General features: G+C 51.7%; 1 protein-coding gene across 6 annotated transcripts in view; it reads left to right on the forward strand.

Annotated features, from left to right (window-relative positions):
• The first annotated feature begins 1,017 nt into the window (after positions 1–1,017).
• TRAPPC9 (trafficking protein particle complex subunit 9) overlaps positions 1,018–18,361 on the forward strand; it is a 472,116-nt gene continuing 454,772 nt past the window's right edge. For 5 of the 6 annotated variants that reach the window (XM_021088861.2, XM_085021612.1, XM_085021607.1 and 2 more), the window contains exons 1-3: positions 1,018–1,123; positions 6,524–7,117; positions 17,277–17,422. In XM_021088861.2, the coding sequence (XP_020944520.2) occupies positions 6,534–7,117; positions 17,277–17,422 (730 nt within the window). In that variant the 5' untranslated portion in view covers positions 1,018–1,123; positions 6,524–6,533. Of the gene's footprint in view, positions 1,124–4,921; positions 5,502–6,011; positions 7,118–17,276; positions 17,423–18,361 lie in introns of those variants that run through there. The other variant, XM_085021608.1, reaches the window with a different exon arrangement.

Below are 18,361 nucleotides of genomic sequence, written 5' to 3' on the forward strand. Positions count from 1 at the left end.
CTGGCCACAGAACAGAGGGTCAATAAATTCTTGCTGGGGTAAAGCAGAAGTGATGGCTCGGTTTTTCCCTGGCTGCTTGTATTTGCTGTACTAAAGGACACCTAAGGTAAAAAATTCAAACAGCGCAGAAATACACAAGGGAGTGGTCTCCTTTATCCGCTGTCCTCTCAGCCCTTCCTGGCGATGCCACTGTTTACAATTCCTTGTGTATTTTTTCAAATATGACATGCACAGTCCAACCTATGTTTGTAAATTCTTTTGTTGTATTTGTTTTAACCTAGAGGGGTTTAAATCCTTTCATGGCTTCTGCCCTTACCTAGCAAGCTAGGCGCTGGAACTAAGGACACTGAGGGGCCTATTCGGAGCCCTTGATGGGACCCTCAGAGTACGGAATGATTTACCCAGGAAGGTTGGGGACAGTCTGCTCCAGGCTTGGGCTCTGACCTTCTACCTCCCGCCCCGCCCGCCCAGGTCTTGCAACCTCGCAGATGAGGCACGCCAAGACTGTGCCTGCCTCAGTTTCCCTGCCTGGAAAAGGGGAACTTGAATCCTCCCCAGAGTAATTCTGAGCATTGATGACAACGCCTGCGGGTGCTTGGGCCCCGGAGCACGTCGAAGCCTGGCTCGGCGTGGGGGCAAGGAGTGTGATCCCCTGGGGATTTTGCAGGGGTGCGGTCTGGAGGGCTCCACCACCTAGGTGAACGTGAGCTGCGTGCCTAGAGGGGTCGGAAAGGGGCGCAGAGGCAGCACTGGCACTTCCTGGGGCGTGAACCGCCCCAGGAGCTGCTCCGCTCCGCTCCTTCCCGGTCTGGGTCCATCCACCCGCCCTCCGCCGCCTTCCTCCCTCCTCCCCTCCTCCCTCGGTCCACCCCGCAGCCTGCTCTTCTCCTCCCTCCTCTCTTCCCCCTTCGCCCCCTCCTCCCTCCCTCCTTCCCCGGTGTCTCTCCCAAAACCCGGAGCGGATCGCCGGGCGGGACGGGCCCGCGCATGCGCAGGGGCGGTGCCGGCTCGGCCGCCAGTCGGAAGCTCCAGCTCCGAGCGCGGGGAGCGGCCGCCGAGGCTGCTCGGCTCCACCGCCCGCCAGGCCGTTGGCTCCTGCTCCCGGCCCGGGGCCTCCGGCTGTGTAAGTGCCAGGATCGGGCAGGGGATCGCGCCGGCAGCGGGAGGGCTGTCCAAGCGACCCGGCGCGCGAGGGCGCGAGTCGGCGTGTGTCCCGCCGAGGGGCTCGCCCCAGCCCGCACCTGCCCGGGCCACCTGCCGCGGCCCCTTTCCCCGCCTGGCGGCCGGGCTGCACCTGCCGCCTGTCGGGCCGCGGCCCCGACTCTCCTCCGGGGGCGGAGGCCGGCCCCTTCCCCGCTTCCGCCCCCGGGTCCCCTCCGGCCGGGCGTCCTCTCCTTGGCCCCCGCCCCCGGCCGGGACCCGTGGCCGGGCTGGGGCTGCTCGGAGCCGGGCTGCCCGCGATCCCGGCGCTGCCCTGCTCTCCCTTTCCTTCCTCGGTCTCTTCTGGATTGAAAGTGCCTCCGATCCCGCTCGGCGGCGTCAGGCGCTGTTTCCCGGGGACAAGATCCCCGAATTGGAAAGTCCGGCTTCTCCGGCCAGGTCTTGGGAACAGAGAGAGCCCGCGCTGTGCTTGCCTCGGTCTCTTCCCTGTATCTGCCCCACGTAAATGCCTTTTAACGCGGGGTTTTTTGCGGTGGGGATGGGGCGCTTGTTGATTTCACATGTTTTGATGGAGGGAGGGGCTATAGTGTTGAAAGCAGGGCTCAGTTTAGTTAAAAATGAGCTGAAGGCATGAGGCTTTGAGGTCCTCCACCCCCCTCCGCGCCAGTTTAAACTTGTGACCGGCGATTTTTAAAAGGTAGTTATAGTGGCTTCCTGGTCCAGCCCGGCTAGTATTTGTTCGCATGAGACAACAGCAGTAGAGGCATATTGGAGACCCAGGAATATTGCAGTCCTAAGGATCTGGCAGGTTTTTAGTTGTTTGTTAAACTGTGAGGCAGGCTAGTAGTATAGAAGGAAAAATAGTTCTCAAGAGATATTTTTTTCAAATAAGAGCTTTGAGATAATGTTCACATACCATGAAGTCCACCCATTTAAATCATTCAGTTCCGTGGTTTTGGAATGTTCACAGTCGTGCAACCACTATTCCAGAACCTTTTCATCCCTTCAAAAAGAAATTCCACTCCCATTGGCAGTGTCCCCTCCTGCAGCCGGTGGCAGCCACAAATTTACTTTCTGCATTTGCAGAGTTGGGGCATTTCATGTAAATGAATTCATACACGATGTGGCCTTTTGGGTGTGAAAACTTTCACTGAGCATGCAGTTTTCAAGGTTCATCCGTGTCGTGGCAATGTCTGTATTTTGTGCGTTTTTTTTACTCTTTTGGCTGCAACCTCGGCATGTGGAAGTTCCTGGGCTCTGGATAAAACCTGAGCCACACCCTTAAGGCTGGATCCTTCCCCGCTGCAGTGAGCCAGGGATTAAAGCAGCACCACCACAGCGACAAGCCAGATCTTTGAACTCACTTTCCCACAGCAGGAGCTCCCTTTGTTCCTTTTTTGGCTGAGCAATATTCTATTGCATGGATAGACCATATTTTGTTTATCCCTTTATCAGGTGATGGAGATTCGTATTGTTGCCACTTTTTGGCTGATAAATAATACTGCAAGGAGCGTTCATGTTACACGTTTTTGTACACATTTTTGTGTGGACATGTGTTTTCACATCTCTGGTATACACCTTGGAGTAGAATTGCTGTTCATATGATAACTCCGTGTTTAACTTTTTGAGGAACTACCAAGTTGAAGAAATGCATTCTTTTTTTTTTTGGCCGTGCTTGCAGCATGTGGAAGTTCCTAGGCCAGGGATCGAACCCCACCCACAGCAGCCACCCAAGCCACTGCAGTGACAGTGTCTGATCCTTAACCGGATGCACCACAAGGGGACAACAAGAAATACATCCTTGATTTTATTTATTTATTTTTTTGTCTTTTTAGGGCCACATTGGCGGCATATGGAGGTTCCCAGGCCAGGGGTTGAATTGGAGCTGTAGCTGCCAGCCTACACCACAGCCATAGCAACGAGGCATCCAAGCTGAGTCTGTGACCTGCACCACAGCTTAGGGCAACCCCAGAGCCTTAGCCCACTGAGCAAGGCCGGGGATCGAACCTGCAACCTCATGGATACTAGTTGGGTTTGTTAACCGCTGAGCTACCGTGGGAACTCCCATCCTTGACGTTTTAGTATTTGTCTTAGATAAGGCTCAGACCCCAGAGCTGGCCCAGTGCCAGGGCTTATCTCATCAGATTCTCCCTCGAAGAAACCAGTGGAAAAGCCCGGACTCTGGAGCCTGGCTCCAGTTTGTTTATCTTTCATTGAAAAATATACAGGCGCCCTACGTTCATAGCAGCACTATGATGAGGACGAGGAGCCCTTGGGCAGAGGGATGTCTGAACCTGGGTTCTTCGTCTGTGAGGCTGAAGCGTGGAGTGCTTGTTTCGTAGGACGGTTGCGAGGTCTTCGTGTGCTAAGTTGTACAGAGTCCCGTGCGTTTTCTTTTCCTACTCATGAGAGACAAGTTTCCTTCTAGGTGAGCTGCATGTTTTGAACCTGGGGCAAAAGTGAACAAGAAGTTGGCTGATACCGAGTTGCTTCGAGGGAAACCCTCGCTTGAGGTTGTAAGGTTTATTGAGCCGTGGCGTGGATTTGATTGGTGGTCTGCTCTGCAGAGCCCGGGTGGACCTGGGAGGGGACTCAGGGATCTTTCAGTCCAGGGTGACTTTGTTGTTTAGATTTTAGAGGTTGGGAAGTGCTACAAAGCTGGCAGGGCCATCACAGGCTTGTTGATTTTTATTTTTTCCCAGATGGAATGATGGAAAGACAACCGCCATCTAAGCTCACTATGGTATTATAAGAGCGAGAATTTTTTATTTTTTATTTTTTTCGGTCTTTTTGTCTTTTTAGGGCTGAGACAGTGGCATGTGGAAGTTCCCAGGCCAGGGGTCCAATTGGAGCTGTAGCCGCCGGCCTACACCACAGCCACAGCATTTCAGGATCCGAGCTTCATCTGTGACCTACACCACAGCTCATGGCAATGCTAGATCTTAATCCGAGTTCTCATGGATGCTAGTCGGGTTCACTAACTGCTAAGCCACGACAGAAACTCCCATGAGCGATAATTTTTTTAATAAAGATTTTGTTTTTTATTTTTATTTTAAAATGTATTTTATTTTATTTTTTTAAATTTAAATTTTATTTTATTCTTGGCTACACCCGTGGCATGTGGATATTTCCAGGCTAGGGGTCGAACCTGTGACAGCGACCCAAGCTGCTGCAGTGATGATGCCAGGTCCTTAACCTGCTCCACCACAAGAGAGCTTCCAAGAGGGAGAAGTTTTGAACAGTGAAAAATGAGGAAGTTCAGGGAGTTCCCGTCATGGCTCAGTGGTAATGAACCTGACTAGGATCCCTGAGGACTCAGGTTTGATCCCTGGCCTTGTTCAGTGGGTTAAGGATCCAGCATTGCCATGAGCTGTGGTGTAGGTTGCAAATGAAGCTCAGATCCTGCATCGATGTGGCTGTGGTGGAGGCCGGCAGCTGCAACTCGGATTCATCCCCTGACCTGGGAGCTTCCATGTGCCATGGGCGTGGCCCTAACAAACAAAACAAAACAAACAAAAAAAGAGGAAGCTGACCACCTAAAAATGAATGATAACAATAATAGTTAATATTTATAAAGCACTAAATTTAATTTTATGGAATGCTTATACATCATTCATAATTTTCTCATTTTACTTCAGACTAGAGATATTGAGCAGCTCCTGTCCTCAGCCTGTGTCTGGCACCCACAGTCCTCTGTCTTCAGGCAGGCCTGCACCTGCCACACACTTGCCTCTTTTTAAAATATATATATATATATATATTTTTTTTTTTTTTTTTTTGGTCTTTTTTGGGCCGCGCCTGTGGCATATGGAAGTTCCTAGGCTAGGAGTCGAATTGGAGCTTTTGCTGTTGGCCACAGCCACAGCCACAGCAATGCCAGATCTGAGCTGAATCTGTGACGTACACCACAGCTCATGGCAATGCTGGATCCTTAACCCACTGAGCAAGGCCAGGGATCGAACCCACAACCTCATGGTTCCTAGTCGGATTCGTTTCCACTGCGCCATGACGGGAACTCCCGTAAAAGGTTTTTTTTTTTTTTTTAATTATAGTTGATTTACAATGTTCTGTCAATTTCTGCTGTACAGCCAAGTGACCCAGTCACATATATATATGTATGTACGTATATATCTTTTTTTCTCATATTATCTTTCTTTTTTTTTTTGTCTTTGCCTTTTCTAGGGCTGCTCCTGCAGCATATGGAGATTCCCAGGCTGGGGGTCCAATCAGAGCTGTAGCCACCGGCCTACACCACAGCCACAGCAACACAGGATCTGCGCCACGTCTGTGACCTACACCACAGCTCACGGCAACGCCAGATCGTTAACCCACTGAGCAAGGCCAGGGATCGAACCCGCAACCTCATGGTTCCTAGTCTGATTCGTTAACCACTGAGCCACGATGGGAACTCCATCTCATATTATCTTTCATCATGGTCTATCCCAAGAGATTGGAGTTCCCTGTGCTATACAGCAGGACCTGCTTATCCATTCTAAATGTAAGAGTTTACATCTGCTAACCCCAAACTCCCCATCCATCCATCCCCTCCCCCTCCCCTTTGGCAACCACAGGTCTGTTCTTGTCTGTGAGTCTGTTTCTGTTCTGTAGGTAGGTTCATTTGTGCCATATTTTAGATTCTACATATAAATGATATCATATGGTATTTCTCTTTCTCTTTTTTTTTTCTTTTTAGGGCCACACCTGCAGCATGTGGAAGTTCCCAGGCTAGGGGTCTAATTGGAGCTGTAGCTGCTGGCCTGTGCCACAGCCTCAGCAACACCAGATCCGAGCTGCGTCTGTGACCTACACCACAGCCACAGCAACTCGGGATCCTTAACCCACTGAGCGAGGCCAGGGATCGAACCTGCAACCTCATGGTTCCTAGTTGGATTTTTTTCCTCTGTGCCATGACAGAAACTCTTATCTTCTCTTTCTGACTTGGTTCACTTGGTATGAAAACTCTGGTTCCAGCCCTGTTGCTGTAAATGGCATTATTTTTCTTTTTTATGGCTGAGTCGTACCCCATTGTGTATATGCACCACATCTTCTGAATGCAGTTATCTGTCCGTGGACATTTAGGTTTTTTCCACGTCTTGGCTATTGTGAACAGTGGGGCTCTAACTATAGGGGTGCCCTGCCTCTTTGACTGAAAGTTCTGTTTGGGTCTATGCTCAGGGGTGGGGTTGCTGGTTTTGTGCTTAATTTTCTGCAGAACCTCCGTGCTGCTTTCCACAGTGGCTGCACCGGCTTACATTCCCACCAACAGACGCGCTTGCGTCTTTTGCTCCGAAGGGTGTCCCCGGAGCAGCAGCGTAACCTCCCACCCGTGCTGGCCTCCAAGTCTCCCTCTCTCTCCGGGCAGGGACTTCGCCATGAGCGTCCCGGACTACATGCAGTGCGCGGAGGACCACCAGACCCTGCTCGTGGTGGTGCAGCCGGTGGGGATCGTCTCGGAGGAGAACTTCTTCCGGATCTACAAGCGGATCTCGTCCGTGAGCCAGATCAGCGTGCGCGACTCGCAGCGCGTGCTCTACATCCGCTACCGGCACCACTACCCGCCCGAGAACAACGAGTGGGGCGACTTCCAGACCCACCGCAAGGTCGTGGGCCTCATCACCATCACCGACTGCTTCTCGGCCAAGGACTGGCCGCAGACCTTCGAGAAGTTCCACGTGCAGAAGGAGCTCTATGGCTCGACCCTCTACGACTCGCGGCTCCTGGTCTTCGGGCTGCAGGGGGAGATCGCGGAGCAGCCGCGCACAGACGTGGCCTTCTACCCCAGCTACGAGGACTGCGCGACGGTGGAGAAGCGGATCGAGGACTTCATCGAGTCCCTCTTCATCGTGCTCGAGTCCAAGCGTCTGGACCGGGCCACGGACAAGTCCGGGGACAAGATCCCCCTCCTGTGCGTCCCCTTTGAGAAGAAGGACTTCGTGGGGCTGGACACGGATAGTAGGTAAGTGTGCCTGGAGCCGGGCCTCCTTGGCTGCACTGGCCTGCTGCCCGACATCCAGAGAGAGCTAAGCAAGACGTAGCCGGAGGGGAGCAGGGTGCGGTCCGCTGGCTTCCAGATTTTAAGGATGGGATAGCCTTTGGTTCAGGGAAATCCTTTTAGGGTTAGTGTGGACAGTGACTCCCCCTTTCCAGCCAGGACCCTGCTGCGACCCTGGGAGCTGCTGTCCCATCCGGTGGCCACAGCCAGCGCCAGAGGAGGCTGGTCTGAGCCCAGCTGTGCTGCTGGTAAAATGCACCCCAGATGCTGAGACGTGGTCTCTAAACGAGAATGTAAAGCATCTCGATGTGTCTTGTATTGATTACATCAAATGACGATATTTTACGTAGATTAAGTAACATGTTATGAAAATCAGCTTCAAGTATTTTTTACCTTTTTAAATATAGCAACTAGGAAACCTTATGTGGCTGGCATTTTACTCCTATTGGACAGCGCTGCCCAAGGGCACAGAGTGGAAATCTCTCCATCCCCCCCTTGGCTGTGTAGTGAGGTGCTGGGTCTGGGGAGGCAGCGGAACCCGGGCTGCTTGAGCTGTGGGCAGGGCCGGTGTCTCCCACCTGCCAGGCCCCTTGCTCACAGTTAGGGTACCAGGCACACCACGCTGGCTGAGGGTGGAGCTCCTTACGCAGAGAGGGTGTGTCACGGGGTGTCCGACGGAGCAGGGAAAGCTCAGCCCTGGGATGAAGGCCGCAGCTCCGCTTGGCACCAGCGCTGCAGGAGAGCCGTTCTGGGCTGTCTCCCTCCCCTCTGCCCTCTGCTCTCTTTCCCCGTGTGGTCATCGTGGGTGTGGGAGCCTCCCGCAGAAGAGGACGCGGTGCAAGCCTCTGCCTGGAGGTAGCCCCTCTGTAGGGGAGCTCAGGTAGCAGTGGCACTCCTGGCCTCAGCCGAGTCTCGTCCCCCGTCTGTCGAGGTCACACGATGATCTCACAGGTGAGGGTGGAGGACCTGGTGTGCGGGCCGGCAGTGCCCGCTGCGGAAGAGGGGCGCAAGCCCGACATGCTGGCTGTGGGTAAGCTGGAGAAGGTGGCAGGGAATTGACTGAGGTCCAGCCAGCCCTGTGAGTGAGGGCCACAGAGTCCCCAGGCCCTCCTGCCTGTGGTCTGGACGGAGTTTCACTCATTCTCCCGGATGCGTCTATGGCCTATGGAGAGGGCAAGGCACGTGGTCCCCATGACCCATGTGTGGTCCTCGAGTGGCCCTGTGACGTCCTGGCCAGCGCTCGCCTTCTGCTCTCTGGAGCCAAGATCTCAAGGTTTAGGTGCCCAGGCATCAGGCTGGCTCCTGGGCTCCTTGCCTCACCTCTTGCTTCCTGCTGAGTCCCAGGTGTCAGGCGGTGTGGACACTGAGGTCATCGAGGTCATTGTCCCTTGCAAGGCGGGGCCAGGCATGCACACAGCGGCCTGCATTCCTGCATCACAGCGCCTGCAGCCTCTGCAGGGCCACCCCCCGCCCCCCTCCACTGGTGGATGAGTGGCTGAAGCGGGAGCCCTGCCCCGATGCCCGAGCCACCAAAGAATGCCAGCTTGTGTTTGCCTTTTGAGATCTGTGCTCACAGTTTGGCGGGAGTGACTAGTCAGGACACTGAGCTTGGCGCATGGCGGCTAATCCTCTTCCCAAGTGTTTACCCAGAGCCTCCGTGTGCCAGGCGCGGCTCTTGGCAGCCGAAACCCAGTAGCGAATTAAACCTCCGTCCTGGTGGGTCCATTCTAGTCTCCTGGTTCTAGGCGTTTGAACTCCAGTGAGCTGACGACTCTGGTGACCTCAGATCCATAGTTCTCCCTGAGTCCCTTGTTGCTTTCACTGGTCTCTGGTTACCAGTTTTGAAAACCGTGCTTAGGAGCAGAAACGGAGCCTAACGCGCTCCTGCAGCTCTTGGTAGGAGTGGTAAAGATTGTCCAAGCCGAAATGAGACCGTATGTGGCGGCTCAGAAGGAACCGTCTAGATTAGGTGGAGTTTTGGGTGGAGGCGCTGGTGGCACCGATGGGCCCTACGCAGGGTCCGCTGACCTCGGGCCCAGGCTACCCCTGAGCGGCAGGTGTCCAGGCTTTTCTTCACGTCCACGTGTGCCCTTGGCCTCATCAAAGCCCACGTCAGTTCTTGAACATGCTGTCAAAGTTATTTTTGTTCTTGTATGTTTCTAATTTTTGCTTGTTCCTCTTTCTTTTCTTTTTTTTTCTTTTCTCTCATACTGCCCTGTGAGTGTGTTGTTGGGGCTGAAAAGGTAGGCTGTGAACACATTGCATTGAAAATAGCTAGATCTCCCTCTGTGCCGCCTTCGTACTGCCTCCATCGCTTTGAGAAAACAGCACCTTAACTGCTGCCGTCACCCATGTCATCTTTTTATTTTCTAACTTTTTTGAAGTTTCGCTTTTTAAATTTTTTTTTTTTTTTTATTTTAAGCATGTAACCCACTAGAGTTTGGTAGCTGTTCATATACTTGCTTTGGGGAACCTGTTGGGTCTAAGTTACATTTGGTGACAAATGAGCCCTTATTCATTTTTTTTTTTATTTGAGAAAACAAGATGCTGATTGACTTAGGCGGCTGCCGAGGGCTTTTTCAGGGGCTGTTTCAACTTGGAATGTCAAATTCTGCAGCCCCTCGCTTGAATCTGGCTTTTGAATGAACGGATCGGGCACGCAGTTCCTGGCTGTCGCTGCGTGATGTGCATGCTGGGGCTTCTTGGCCAGTGGTCCCCAGCGAGGACCGCCCGCTTGGGCGTGTGCTGGCCGTGGAGGGGACGCTGTTGGAGGAAGCAGCCACCAGCCGCTCTTTGGTTCTCAGTGACCATATGCCACTTATTTTCTTTGGTCCTATAACAACTTTCCTTCTTGGAGGGGCCGAGGCTCGTTTAAAATCCATGCTGCACTTTTGCCCCCTTTATGAGGGTGCATTTCTGGGTCTCAGGAAAATGTGGCCTTCTCCTAAATAGCTGGTGTATCTGGATCTGGTGGTGGACGCAAAGATCTCCGTAAGTGACCGTGGCTTCCTCTCTGCTTTAGCCGATAAGCATTCGGCGCCCGGCTGTGGTTTCCCTTAGCAGCTCTTCAGGTGCTTCCCGCACCAGCCTTCGCTTTTAACCCATGTTGGCAAGACATAGCTGATTCTGTGTTTGTTGAGGCTAACGTCCACCCCTGATGGGCGTGTCATGGGTTTGTACGTCCAACAGCCAAGGTCAGCAGGGAAGGGAGATGCTTTGGCCGATCTAGGACCTCGCCGTCTTCTTCCCGGTTCATCTCACCCCTGGAGAGAGTTTTGCCACCACCAGGCTGGCCAGGAGGTTTCGTTTCTCCTTTAACGCTCTGGTCTTTCGCTGGCTTTCTGAAGGGTCCCTCACCTTCTGGAGCAGGGGACAGAACAGTAGTGCGTGTGGCAAGAAGTTGTGGCTGTCGGGGTTGGGAAGTGCTGGGTGGGATCCTGCCATGGCTGGACTGGGCTGGGCTGGGCTCAAGCAGAGCAGATGGGGGTCTGGGGGGTGAGGGGCCATTGGGAGGAGGCGCCGACGTGCAGAAGGGTTCTTGGGAAGTGCCAACCAGTTTCCCCCAGTGGACTTAACTCCTACCTCTAAAGAGCATCCGTGGTGACTACGGAGGAAGCAGTTCTTTTTTGATCCTTCCAGGTATGGGGCACTGTGTTGGCGGCTGCAGAGGCGAATAGGACGGCCTGTCCCGGGGGCTCGATCCTTATCAGGGGACAATGCAAGGTCACAGGGGAGGGAAACCAGCAAGGCTCTGGGTCAGACACCCACACATTTCACCCGTCAGGGGCGTGGGGGCGGCCCCCGTTGGCACACTGAGAAGTGTTCTCAGAGCGGCTAAGTAATCAGTTCAGTGTAGATGCTGTAGCGGGATTCAGGCACGACCTTGTCAGGCGTCAGGGGTGTGTTCTCTCTGCTAATTCTGTTACCCCCTTCTGTCTGGAGCCGTGAGGTGGATCCGTTTTGGCGCCTCTCAGGAGTCTCTGATTGAGTGCCGCAGGTCAGTTGCAGAAGCCCAGACTCCTCTGAAGCTTCGAAAGCATCAGAGTGCTTCCCGTCCCACAGACGACTCTTTCCCTCCCTCCCGATGACCTGTCGAAAATGACTCCCAGGTACAAAATCAGACTTAGAAGCTCCCGAACTTGTCGGGAAAACGCTCCGGGTCTCCCTGAGGAGCTTCTGGGCTGCTTTCTAGGGTGAGGTTTCAGTGTCCAGCGTTAGCATAAAACAGTTTGGGGAGTTCCCATCGTGGCTCAGTGGTTAACGAATCCGACTAGGAATGATGAGGTTGCGGGTTCGATCCCTGGCCTCGCTCAGTGGGTTAAGGATCCGGCGTTGCCGTGAGCTGTGGTGTAGGTCGCAGACGCGGCTTGGATCCCACATTGCTGTGGCTGTGGCTGTGGCCGGCACCTCCAGCTCTGATTAGACCCCTAGCCTGGGACCCTCCATATGCCGCAGGAGCAGCCCAAGAAATGGCAAAAAGCCAAAAAAAAAAAAAAAAAAATAAATAAATAAAACAGTTCGGATGGAGAAAATCGACAGCGGCAATTTATTTTCAGGTTTCTTAGATGCGGTGCGGGGCTGGTGGAGCATCTGAAAGTGAGAGAGAACGTTGCATTTCTTCCTTTCTGTTAAGAAGCGTCTTGCAACGTGCACCGTGAGCTTGTGGCTTTGGGGCTTCAGCTCCACCACCGGGTGGCCTGCCAGTGTGTTCATGTGACCGCATTTGCACAACGCAGGCAGTGTAGGCTTCCTCAGCCTCAAGGTTCCATTCATGGACTGTAGCCTTTTTTTCATCATGCAAATACTTGTAAAACTATATCATACCTCCCTCCCCAAAGAAAGTACCTTTATCAGGGTTCCTTTGGACTTATTTATTTATTTATTTTTAAATTTTTTTTCACTTTTTGGGGCCACGCCTATGCCACATGGAGGTTCCCAGGATAGGGGTCCAATCGGAGCTGCAGCTGCCCGCCGACACTACAGCCACAGCAACGCCGGATCCTTCACCCACTGAGCGAGGCCAGGGGTCGAACCCAAAAGCTCATGGTTCCTAGTCGGATTCGCTTCCGTTACGCCACGACGGGGACGCCTCTTTTGGATTTTAATTGCAAACTGTTGTTGGGCAGCTCTGGCTTTCCTTTGGATTTGAATATGTGTTCTTTGCATGTCAGCTGGTGTCGGGATCAGAACACCAAGCCCTTGTTTGTTCCACGTGCGCGTGTCGAACCCTTTCTCCGTCTACCTGGTCGTAGGTCTGGAGAGTTGCATGGCCCGTGTCTTCCGTGGAATTGTCGCGGTGAGGTGCTCGTCAGTCGGCAGCGTGGCGGGGCTTTGGCACGGCCTCTAGAAAGGATCCTTCGTTTCCCTTTACCTGTGGAGCTGGCAGGTCTTTGCCTGCGGTTTAGTTATGCTTGATTCTAGGCCATTATGAGTTCGTGGTTATCGGGTTATTACTAATTTTTCTATCAATCTTTAATTCCCATTCCTTTAACACCCAATGTTTTTTTAACTTATAAGAATCATGACATAGCTGTTAAGAGTCGCCCTTTGAAGTATTTAGAGCATATTCAAATTTTTGGTTAAGTTCCAGTGTTCCTGGCTTTGAAATTCCGCATTAGCTTAAACATTCACAACAAATTGATGCCATATTTTGAATACTTGCATTTTGTGTTAACTTTACATTTATTTGCTACCATGGCTTCATGTTGTCTTTTTCTTTGTCATCTGTTTGCCGTATGGTTTGTTTCCTCTTATCCATTAAGCACAGTCAGTGGTCACACAGTGCACAGTTCTAGAGTGTACACGCAGGAACCCTGAATTTCCAGAGAGACTTTAAAAAACCTGACGTTATCTTTTTCTTTTTCTTTTTTTTTCTTTTGTCTTTTGCCATTTCTTGGGCCACTCCCGCGGCATATGGAGGTTCCCAGGCTGGGGGTCGAATTGGAGCTGTAGCCACTGGCCTACGCCAGAGCCACAGCAACATGGGATTCGAGCTGCGTCTGTGACCTACACCTCAGCTCATGGCAATGCTGGATCCTTAATCTACTGAGCAAGGCCAGGGATCGAACCCGCAACCTCATGGTTCCTAGTCGGATTCGTTAACTGCTGAGCCACCACGGGAACTCCATTTACTTATTTATTTATTTATTTGATGTTATCATTTTCAAATGGTCCATGAAGGAAGGGTTCATGTCTTTCTGGAGAAAAAAAATTTTTTTTTTGTCTTTTTGCCTTTTCTAGTGCCCGCTCCTGGGGCATATGGAGGTTCCCAGGCAAGGAGTCCAATCGGAGCTGTAGCCACCGGCCTACCCCACAGCCACAGCAACATGGGATCCCAGCCACATCTGCAACCCACACCATAGCTAGTCGGATTCGTTAACCACTACGCCACGACGGGAACTCCTGGAGAAAGAATTTTGATGAAAACACTTGTATTCTAAATTCTGCCCAAATTGGCTTAAAATATTTACGTGTCCAGACCGTAGTTAACTGGAAACCAAACTGCCTTGGTTCCTTTATCTATTTCTTATTGTATTTTCTTTCCCCCCCTTTTTTTTTGTCTTTCTGTCTCTTTTTAGGGCTGCACCCTCGGCATATGGAGGTTCCCAGGCTAGGGGTCAAATTGGAGCTGTAGCCGCCGGCCTACACCACAGCCACAGCAACTTGGGATCTGAGCCATGTCTGTGACCTACACCACAGCTCCTGACAACACCGGATCCTCAACCCACTAAGCGAGGCCAGGGATCGATATTAGTCAGGCTCATTAACCGCTGAGCCATGATGGGAACTCCTTTTATTGTATTTTCAAAGGATTGGAACAGAATTGCTGCAGATCTTGAGATGACCCAGTTTGGGGGTAAAATAGCACTCTGAGAGTTAAATATTTTAGTTTATGTGATATGATAGAATTAAATTCTATGATAGAATTTTTTTGGTATGGTATTTTGCAGATTTTCCCCAAAGTATTAGGATTCATTCTATTTTTATATAATTGAACATATTTTGGAGTTCCCTGTGGCTCAGTGGGTTAAGGATCCAGGGTTGTCTTTGCTGCCACTTGGGTCACTGCTGTGACGGGGGTTCAGTACCTGACCTGGCAACTTCCACATGCTGCAGGTATGCCCCCCAATTTTTTTATATTATTTTATTGAATTGTATGATTTTTACTTTATTTTTTAGCCACACCTGCAGCATATGGAAGTTCCCGGGCCCGGGGTCAAATTTGAGCCACAGCTGTAACCTATGCCATAGCTGTGGCAGTGGCAGATCCTTAACCCACTGCGCTGCAGCAGGAACTCTGAATTATTTTATTATGAAAAACCATGAGCGTATTTAGATGACTCCTTTTTGTAAAAATCCTATATTTTCAAAACCAACTGTTTCTGTGCACAGCGACGGCACTGTTATTTTTGAAAACATTCCAGGCTGTAGGTTCCTTTGTAGGTTCATGTGAAGATTTAATAATTTACTTTTTTCGAAGAGTGAAGGCAGGATGCTGTAAAGCAAATTTTAGTTCAACAGATCAGGAAGTCTCTGAAAATCAAGGTCAAATGCAAGATCCGTTGGGTCACCATCATGGTATTACTTGTAAACTGGGCCACGTGTTGAAATTGGACAGTCACGTTAGCGGAGGAGGGAAGTGGGCCTTTAAATGCTGAATTCTTTTCTGGTCAGAACAGGACACAGCAGGGAAGGGGACCAAGCCCGCCTTTGGGAGGGAGAGGCCGGAGTGGGCTTCCGCGCGGTGGCCGAGGTCAGGCCCCTCTACATAGTTGTCTCCCGCTGTTTCCCATCAGGTGCAGGGGGGAGAAGCCCCCACCCAGCACTTAGGTTGACATCAGGGTCTTCCCTGTTGTTGAGGGAACTTTTTTTTTTTTTTTTTTTTTGTCTTTTGCCATTTCTAGGGCTGCTCCCACGGCATATGGAGGTTCCCAGGCTAGGGGTCGAATTGGAGCTGTAACCACCGGCCTACACCAGAGCCACAGCAACACGGGAGCCGTGTCTGCAACCTACACCACAGCTCACGGCAACGCCGGATCCTTAACCCACTGAGCAAGGCAAGGGATTGAACCCGCAGCCTCATGGTTCCCAGTCAGATTCATTAACCACTGCGCCACGATGGGAACTCCGGTTGAGGGAACTTTTGTCCCCTTAACATGGGACACGTATCGGAGAATCCTTGAATCTGGACTCGCGCCGTGGTTTAGCTTTTTGCTCCTGCCTTCCCCCTTCTCGTGGCTCACTCCTCTTCCCAGACGGCCTCGAGAGGTCATGGTCTTGAAGGAGGGGGAGGACAAATGCCCAGAGAGTCACCATGCAGTCCTGCTGTGGAGGGAGACCCCCGAGAGCTAAAGGGCATTATCACGGAGGACTTCCTGGAAGAAGCGGGCTCTGCATTGAGTTCTGAAGGCAGAATAAGAGTCAGCCGGGTGCAGGGGCCAGGAGTTGCTCCCTGTGCCCCAAACCTCTGCGTGGTCCATGCCCATGCTGCAGAGGGCCTGGTCGTGGCGCTCGGAGGAGCTTGGTTTTATTAAACTGTGGTGGGGGTCTTTCCCGGGCTTGGCCTCTGCTGACGCTCTGCAGGAAGGCGGGGTTTGGATGGGCCGGTGCAGCTCTGTCCGTCCCTTTGAGACGCTTATTCGTAACAAACATGGGTTTGAGTGTCTAGGGGAGAGGGTGGACATCCAGTCGTAAGTGGAATATGCGCTTTTGTCTTTTTGGAGCTTACAGATGTCACACTCAGCACAGAATGTCTAGGAACGCAGCAGGGACACCTAACCCGAAGTGCAGGGGTGGAGGCCGAGAAGGCTTCCTTGAGAAACAGAGTCAACATGAGGCTCAGGGCAGATGGGAGGTAGCTAGGCAGAGGGTCAGTGGGCACCTGGGCACTGAGATAAGGCCGGAGGCGGGGAGGGGGTGGGGGAGGGGGCTAGAACTACCCTGGGAAACACTGAAGGCTCTTTGTGCTTTGAGAAGGCCACTGTGACTTTGTGTGTGTGTGTGTGTGTGTGTGTGTGTGTGTAACAGGGATGAGGGGAGGCTGGCTCAGAGGGGAGGTCGTTAGAAGACCCATAGAGGGCTGTTGGGGTGACCACGGGGGCGAGATGGTGGGGTCTGCTTGGGGGCACAGGGGCAGTTTAGCTGCTGTATCTTCTTACGGGGAGGGCTCGTTGGCAGGGGCTTGCGGCTGGGAAGAAAACTGATGGAGGCCACAGGCTAATTCCCCTTCTCTCCTTCTCTGTCCTGTGTGATGATCTTGGTTCCACCAGTGTTTGGAACAGACAAGTAAATTCCAGGGTAGCCAAGGAGTTTGTTGAGCTTGTCAGAGTGAGAGCTGATAGGATTTAAGTTTGCATTGAGATCTGTACATTCATTGAGCTAGAAACTTCACGTCTTTTTTATTCATGACAGGATGGCTTTCTCAGTGAGAAGGAATTTAATATAGCTACTAGTTTTCTTGAAAAAATTATCTTTCAAGACATTCAATATTCAAAAGAATGGGAGTATTTGAAAACGATCAAGCAAGATTTGAGTATAGCTCTTTGGTCTCTGAGTTGATAAGGAGTTAGAAGCCTTTGCATTATTTAATGGCACATCCTTGCCAATATTTAAAGAGCTGGTAGTGGGAGTGCCCTAGGCCCCGCCTCTCAAACCATCATTAGAGCTTTGCTCTGAAATAGTGAAGAGAAAGGTCTTGTTTGCAGAAGCCAGACAGTTGGCTTGTAATATGCAGCATGGCTCTCTTTATAAAATAATCATGGATTTGAAGTTAGGAAAGTGGCAGATGATTGATTTATTTTTTTAAAGCTGGAACAAACTTTCTTGTGCTAAAGTGGTGATTGGAGAATTTGAAAAGAGAAATCCTGCTCTAATATTGTCCACACGAAATACAAATACCCTGCGCCAGTTTAAAGAATGACTCGGCAGTGGGTTTCGAAGTCCGCACCATTCCAGCTCATGCACTGGCAATGATGGATGCTAGCTTCCAACTGTAGAGCCTGGAGTTGCCTTCTTAGCTTTTTTTTTTGCAGTGAGAGCGATCAGTAGTGCTTACAGCCAGTGTGCTTCTGGGGCGTACGTTGTGCGTTAGCAGTGGTACATTTCTGTGCATTTTCCTTTCCAGACATTACAAGAAGCGGTGCCAGGGGCGCATGCGGAAGCACGTGGGGGATTTATGCCTGCAGGCCGGGATGCTGCAGGACTCCCTGGTCCATTACCACATGGCCGTGGAGTTCCTCCGGTCCGTGAATGACTTTTTGTGGCTCGGAGGTAAGATTATTTGATGAAGATGAGCAGATAGGTTATTATAGCAGCTGTTCCTGGAAATAAGAGGAGACCTCGGAAAAATGTCTCTCAAAACGTAGGACAGGGAGTTCTCTGATGGCCTAGTGGATTGAGGCGCCCGTGTTCTCACCGCTGTGGCTTGGGTTGCTGCTGTGCGGCGTGGCTTCAATCCCTGGCCCAGGAATTCCCACATACTGCCTGTGTGGCCAAAAAAGAAAAAGGAGAAAAAAAAAGAAGAAAAAATACAAAAAGACCCCCAAGAGAGAACCTGAAATAAATATTGCAACTTTCATTAAAAAACAAACAACCCCTCCCCCCAAAAAAAACCACCACGTAGGATAAGGGAGCAGAAGCAGTAAGCCGGTTGCCGAGGGGATTCTCCAGAGAAACTTGCTGCCCTTTTCCCCTGCCGCTTTCCCACCGGGCCCTGCACTGCAGGCCGGCTGAAGCAGGCGCACACCCCCACCCCCCAGAGAGGCACTGAACTTCCTTTTATTCTGGGTTTTTAAAGTGCATCTTGCCCTCTGCTTAGAATGCCCACCCCCCCAGCTTAGTCACCTCTTACGCTCATTCTTCAAAACCTCGCCCGTGGCTCCGCTGATGAACAGATGAACAAAACGTGGTAAATCCATGGAGTGGAACGTGATTCAGACCCAGAAACAAAGGAGATGCTGATACCACCTGGTAACATGGCACAGAGCAGAAGGAGCAGATGCAGGAGGCCCTGTGCTGTGTGTGACGGGTCTGGAAGGTCTCGAACAGCAGGCCCGGGGGCAGAGAGCAGGTCGCTGGGGGCTGGGGGCTGGGCAGAGGCGGGAATGGGGGGCAGCTGCTTGTGGGTGCGGGGTTTCTTTGGGGGGGATGAAAAGGTTCTGGAGCCAGGTAGTGGTAAGACTCACACAACAGTGCACGTGTAAAAACTGC

The sequence above is a fragment of the Sus scrofa genome, chromosome 4 (assembly GCF_054392235.1).
Source record: "Sus scrofa isolate SSC_HxYL_T2T_F1_AM1 chromosome 4, Sscrofa_HxYL_maternal_Yorkshire_Landrace_v2.0, whole genome shotgun sequence".
In the NCBI taxonomy this organism is placed as follows: Eukaryota; Metazoa; Chordata; class Mammalia; order Artiodactyla; family Suidae; genus Sus; species Sus scrofa.